Source organism: Ruditapes philippinarum, unplaced genomic scaffold (assembly GCF_026571515.1).
Source record: "Ruditapes philippinarum isolate M1 unplaced genomic scaffold, ASM2657151v2 ctg1035_1_1_1_1, whole genome shotgun sequence".
Classification (NCBI taxonomy): Eukaryota; Metazoa; Mollusca; class Bivalvia; order Venerida; family Veneridae; genus Ruditapes; species Ruditapes philippinarum.
In genome coordinates, this window is record NW_026862191.1 from 61,487 (window position 1) to 68,590 (window position 7,104).

Below are 7,104 nucleotides of genomic sequence, written 5' to 3' on the forward strand. Positions count from 1 at the left end.
TTTTGACATTGTTTATATTGACTATGAGAAGTGATACGAATATCGTTACAAGCCACTTATAATAAAAGGTTACTGAATTTCAAGAGCTTACTAGTGTTCATTTTTATGCACCCACATAAAATATAATCTGCATTTAGTGGCTGTATGTTTGTTTAAGTACATTTGTTTCTTACATGTATAAGTATTTCTTATGCAAACTCTGTTACATATATCATAACATTTGTTCATACTGGTTAACAATACTTCTCGGCTAATTGTAACTTGTAACACTTTACACTATACAGAATATGATTTGACTATAAATTGTATGTTTACAATTTTATGTTAAATAAAATTTATGTTATGTTATGTTATGTTATGTAAGTACGTCCTGTCGATCAAAAAGGGATAAGCCGTGGTTTATCTAAATTAGTAGGGATTACCTATAGCCAAAATATGACTTATGATGATTGTGAGACTTATTTAGACCATGGTCACAGTGGAACTTGAGGTGAAAACCTAATACTTCAACAGTCATAGGTTAGGAAACCTAATAGCTTTAGTAATATTATTTCATATGTATAATTATATCAATAATCAATGTAAGACTTGACCTTAATGAATATGCATTAAAACGTCACTGTGACAAGCGAATGACACGGGGGATTTGTTTCCAAACGATACATGTATATTTCAAGGCTTATATGTTAACCAGGACGCAATTAGTTATAAACCCTATTTCTTATTTCTTCAGGTAAGCCGTGAAGAGCAAAAAATAAAAAATAAAAAAAAAAACAAAAAAAACAAAAAAAAAAAATCAAAAAAAAAAAAAATAATAAAATAAAATATGAAAATTGTTAGTTGTTCTGGAAAGTCATTTGAATCATTGAAACATGAACTTATGCATCCTAAGCAAATGGAGTATGAACCCAGGGGTGATCAAATCGACGTTTCAAATAATGCCGGTAAGTGTACTCCAGAATGCAAAGAACATATGGTTGAAGTGGCCCTTGAGCAGAGTTTGGGACTATGTAATGAAATTAAAGTAATCAGGCGGGGATGTTACTTTGTCACCTGCTTAAACATGGTACTTTTATGTATATGTTTCATCGTCAGTTTTAAGCAAATCTCAGAGGATGAAAGAAAATTTGCAAACTATACGTCAATAGCAGAGACTTCGAATAATAAAGATGACAACACTTTACACAAATATCTGACATTGAATGAGTCTTTGAAGATAGTTCAAGAGCAGATTTTCTGTACAACATGTGAGGCTATTAGTGGCATCGAGAGATTATTTGTTAGAACAGTTGACGGAGACAGATGCTGTGTAAAAGATGTTCCAGATCTTATACAACTCATCAGATCCACTAGTTTAAAGGTATCGCTTCATTTATTATTTTCTTTTTGAGACACTTCATGAAGTTTACTTATAATAACTATCAAAGTATATTTACTACTTTGATTTCATTTACTGTCAAAATTATTTACGGCCATGTTGCAAAGTCGTTTTGATTTAAACATATTTTAATTCAAAATACATATTCTAATCTAGATAATTTACATATTAAAAAAGAAAGGAATTGGATTGAGGGCTGTTATAGCTCATTGTAGTCCTCTCCTGTAACAAAAACGGAACGCTCATATAATACATGGCTTATTATAATAACAATCTACTCTATTAAGTAAAAAAGTAAAAGAAAGCAATTGACAGAGAATAAAGGATAGACAAAAGAGGAGAATGCGGATACTTTTATATAGAAATAGTATAACATTTACAACCGTTTTGGTATAAACTGAGTCTAGGGAAATTATGTGAAAATCGTTTTAAACACACAAGTACAATTGTACAGTGCCATTAAGCGCGAAAAAAAATAAATATTTCATTTTGCATTTTTATATAATTTATATACATTTTTGGTTGCCTGTTACAGTTTATAAAAATAATCATTGACCATATGTCGATATATACGGGGGTTATCAAAAAATTCGTGGACTTTTAAATATGTCTTGAAAGTCAACGTGTATTGTAATGAAATTTTATCAGCATACCTTGTAGAATATTATTAACACATTTTGAAAGGAATAGTTAACTGCGTCAATAAATAATGATTTTATGCTGCTTATATTGCTCGTATGTATTGACTTTTCATGTTTTCATGAACAATTCTGAAAGTATCCATTCATTTAAAAGATTTGAAACATAGATATTGTATAATCTTCCTTAAGACCACCCAGAGTAATAAGTTTTGAAATTATTTTATGTTTTTTTAATGAAATAACATCTGTTAAATGTGTTTATCATTTTAGAGTTTGAGCGAATATTCGTCTGAGATAAGCATTTTGAGGGCAAGTAAGTACAATCAAGCAAATTTTGTTACTCGTATCATTATTTCATCGTGAAATAGATCGAATCTGACAACCATTGCCAATTCATACAATATTGTTATGAAATTGGCCATTGCGAATGCTACTGTACTGAAAATCGGCTGACAGTCCGACCGCGTTATATTGAATTGTATGACTGAAGTAACAAAATATAATATAAATTACATGTGTAATGCGTAACTATTATATTCTTTTGCGACAGATATTGATGATATAAGAGAAGATACAAAAGCGTTAACAAATGAATTGTTCAGCTCCAACAAAACAAACGATACAGAGAGAAATATTGGATTAACTGCAAGAGAAAATATCATGTGGTCAATGTTAATGAAAAATAACCGGCTGTTTAACTTAGTGCTCAACAGAAGACGATCAGTGTTGTATTTGATAGGAACAGGTATTTGGTTACTGATTATACGAGAGTAAAGCGTCCTATACGTGTCCGTTTGTATTGTGCGTGTTGGTACATATGTAACAATATATATGAATTTCAGTCATCTTCTGTGTTGTTTTAATTACCTAATCACCGTCCTAAGAAAAATTAAATGCACGTACAAAACGGGATGAGCCGAAAATTCTGTCATGTTGGCTTGAATGATGATAACTTGAGTGAAGTTGGAAATTTTAAGACATTTGTCAGATTTGTAAAAAAAGTTTCTTTTGTGAAAAAAAGAACCAGTTTACATAAACGTGCACTAGTATATTTTACTTTCTATATTTATTTTTTCAGTTTTAGTTTTAAGTTCTATATTTATTTTTATTACTTCTTTTGTTTTTTGCCTATTTTAAAGGTAGGGTTTACGTCGCACCGACACAGTATATGTCATATAACGACTTTCCAGCTTTACTGGTTGAGCAAGCCCTCGGATGCCCACTGTGCATTTTTCTTAAAGGCACAAATTGGCACCTGAGTAAAACCACCGGCGTTCTGTAAGCTAGCTTGAGAGTTTCCTCACATGAAAGAAGCCAGAGTCCATGTATACATTAAAACAAGACGATGCACATGTCATGAAATTAAACATCTAATTCATACATTTTTTATGCTATCATGCATTACTGATAATTTAAAACTAAGGATTGTCAAAATAACTTATATGAATATATAATATCTTGCTTTAAGCTGTAGACAATGGTATGTATTGGTCAGTGGAGACAGCAACTGGCGATTTATCATATGAAGGAAATAACATTCACGTGAACAGCGGTGGACAATATATGATAAATTGCAACATCCACTTCTCAAAGAACGTCTGCGATGGAACAGAGTAAGTATACTTTTTCCGTTTTATTATATAAGATGAATTAATACAAATGTTTTCAAATGTTAGAGTTTAACACAAATAATTACAAATACAAGATGGGCATTATCAATTCACATATCATCTCCATTATTTAGTATTTAAATAGAGCTTTGCACATATTATTCCGTATTTTCCTGTATTATTACACAAACTTTCCGTTACCTACCTGGATAGCTTTCTCACATGATGTACCAGTCCCTGACGAGATTCGAATCCACAGTGGTGAGGGTCTAGTAGTTATAAAAGGGTATTACTGTTGAATTTTAAATGAAAGATTTCAGACATTGATAGAGATAAGATTTGAAAGATATAGAAGTCAAAAGGCGATAATTAAATTAATACACAAATTTTGATACAGAATTCTAAATGTATTTCAATTATAAAAGAAAATAATGATAATTATATTTATTTAGAAACATGGGCTATACCATGAATAAAGAATATCAGTCTGGAGAAATACTCCCTATAGCCCGTGCACGTGCTAGTTGTGCAAGCGGAAGTAAAATAGACGAAAATCTTCAACTGCAGACGGTACTACAAGTGGGTCTTGGACAACGCTTGTTACTTGAACTTCAATGGGACAACAAGTCAATGTCAATGATATCGAAATGGACTAGAAATCATCACATCATTATATATGAAATATGACATTATAATGAAGAGGTTTTATATCTTTGGTGAATTAATATTGATGTGAATGTTTTGTTATCATGTTATCTTAGTTTTGATATAGTCGAATCTAGGATTTTATGACGGTAAATTTTATTTACCTCTTACATATATTACTAGGCTCCATAAGTCCGAGTCAGCAACATGTCTAATTGTGCTGTGATTTGCCAATCTCTAATGGCTCATTATGCTTTAGAAATGTTTTTTCTTTTATTTCTATTTTTTTTTACTTTTGGTGTACTTTAATAGTATCCAAAAATTCCTCATTTGCCAATTACCCGAACTATCATTTTTTATTTGTTGCTTTTTTGGCAAAATGTACAGTTTTTGTGAATTTGTATTTTGTATTGAAATCAAACTTCTACCATGTTTACATTTTGCTACTTTTATGACAAATTATTTCACATGTATTGTTACTTTCTTCACATGCTTCAGGGAACAAGCATAGAACATTATCTAAATTCATTATTCAAACATTATGAAATTCATGTTTGAACTTTCTAAACAACTAAAAATCGATTTGTTTCTGTGTGCCTTTGTGATGGACTTTGCTAATCATATCCTTTAATACATGCATGTGTGCCATTTTAATACAATTTATTTTAAATAAAAAAACAATTAGGACGTGTAGTAGCTGTTTCATTTTTGAGTGTAAATGAAATTCGGGCTTTTATATCTACGGCTGGTAAACACATAATATCTTAAAATTGAAAAAAGACGTTTGTTACATTGTAACTGTTCAATACGTCTTTGAATGTGTCAGGGGATGCGTCCTGTGAACGTTGCATTTGCCTTGTTGATCTTTATTCTCGTCTTTTGTATTGTACGGAACGTACGTATGTTAATTCATTAATCAGTTTAAGATGTACAACCTCTATGGTTTTAGCTAATCTGACCACGAAGTGCTCAGAGGTGAGCTTTTGTGATAACATTTTGTTATTTTGTCGTTCGTCGTTGGAAATACAGCGTCATCGGCATTTTGAGTTACTCTATGGAATTATTTAGAATATGGATAATGATGCCCATGATCGGTAAGGTTCTCTCTTGTGCTTAAACTATACATTAATTGGGCACCTGAGGTGCCATAGAAATTCGCCATATGACCTTTATATTGTTGTTTTTTTCCACTCACAAACCGACCTCTCGTCCCCCGCCCCACCCAGGATAAATGTAAGAGAATATCTATAACTTTGTTCTGTTATAAGTAAAATGTACGAATATAGTGCTTACAAACTATTCATATGATTTGCAAAATTTCATATGATATTTGTCTTGTTATCAGTGTAAACTACAAGTGTAGCATGTGCTGTCAATATTCTGTAATATACTGCAATTGTATTGGGCAAAAAAAAATTCAAACGCTAATGATTTATCAAGATTTAGTTGTTTGTAAAATTATACCAAATCTAATACTCATCGTTGTTATTAATGTTATGCTTTTTCTATTAGAGAAAATGAGACGGGTCTATAGTTCTTCTATCTGAAAAAAAAAATCAATGTAGTCAATTGCCACTGTGCAACATAAAGTTTAATTAAGTTCAAAGTTAATTAAATCTAGTTCATAGTTCGTGTTATTTAGTTATTCGTGATCATACAGGGTTTTGCCGAAAAAAATATTGATAACCATGTTAGTCCGCTTGACCATATCAGGCCATGAATAAAATATTGTTTGCTTCCCCTTCCGCTACCTACCTACAAAAATCACAGCTACCAAAAATATTTTAATTGCCTAATTTACTAAACATTGAAGCATAGTCTGTCAATGAGAATCGCATATCTTCATGTCTGTCTCATGTTTTTTAATTGTTAATATACAGACTGGGATAATGTTGAATATGAATAAATCTTTGAAAATATGGTTCTTATCTTTAAACAGATGTGTAGCATTCACAATTAGTTTTGAATTCGTTATAATTAATGAAAGCCCTTGTACTTTTAAGATGCTGGACCGGATAAGTATTTCAGAATACAAACTTTAAATTTGAGATTATCATGTTGGGTTTGCTTTAAGTACTGTAGAACAGGAAAAATATAAGAACAAAGATCAACAATGCAAAGCGACATTAAGAGAATGCAACCCATGACAAAATACAGTCACACTGGACTACCGCAAAGGCATTCAGTAGGGCACCGGACAAAAAACAAGGAGAGGGCACAAAAGTCTGGGCATGGGGTGGCCGTACCAATAAATTGAAAAGTGACAATTAAATATACCCCTAAATGTCAAAGCTATTTAAAACAATTTAAAAACAAGTGAAAAAACAACTAAGTTGTATGTATTCAATAAGTTTTCAAGGAACATCTGTGACTAATCAATAAGATCTTTGTTAAATCATTTGGCAGTTTAATATTTGACTGAAAAAAAGAGTTTGCGACTAGAAATCCGTGAACTACAAGTTTTCAACTCAAATACGCTTGAATAAGATATTTTCGTGTATTGAAATTTTATTTGGAACATGCAAATTCAAACAGTTACACAGTATTGGAAGATACATATTTTGTCTTGTTTGGTGTACTTAAGGACTGTCAGACAGATGCGAATAAATGAGCATAAATAGCCCTGGACTGTCACATGTCAAATCTTAAAATATGTACATAACCAGTTTATATCTGCAATAGCTTCGTCATATCAGAAGCTAGGAGGCTATGAGCTGAAACCGAGTGTGCCTTAAACATTGTTTTAAAGAATAGGCATATTAAAGAATTTCAAAATAACATACAGACCCCCTAACCTGGAGAAAATACGTGCGAATGTTGTAAATATTTA

At 31.4% G+C, this 7,104-nt stretch overlaps 1 protein-coding gene across 1 annotated transcript; it reads left to right on the forward strand.

Annotated features, from left to right (window-relative positions):
- Nucleotides 1-773: 773 nt before the first annotated feature.
- Nucleotides 774-4,961, forward strand: LOC132718225 (uncharacterized). The gene is made up of 5 exons (XM_060701870.1): nucleotides 774-1,360; nucleotides 2,290-2,332; nucleotides 2,570-2,764; nucleotides 3,488-3,632; nucleotides 4,082-4,961. Exons 1-5 carry the CDS (start codon nucleotides 827-829, stop codon nucleotides 4,314-4,316), a joined length of 1,152 nt encoding a protein of 383 aa, XP_060557853.1. The 5' UTR covers nucleotides 774-826; the 3' UTR covers nucleotides 4,317-4,961.
- The last annotated feature ends 2,143 nt before the right edge of the window (nucleotides 4,962-7,104 follow it).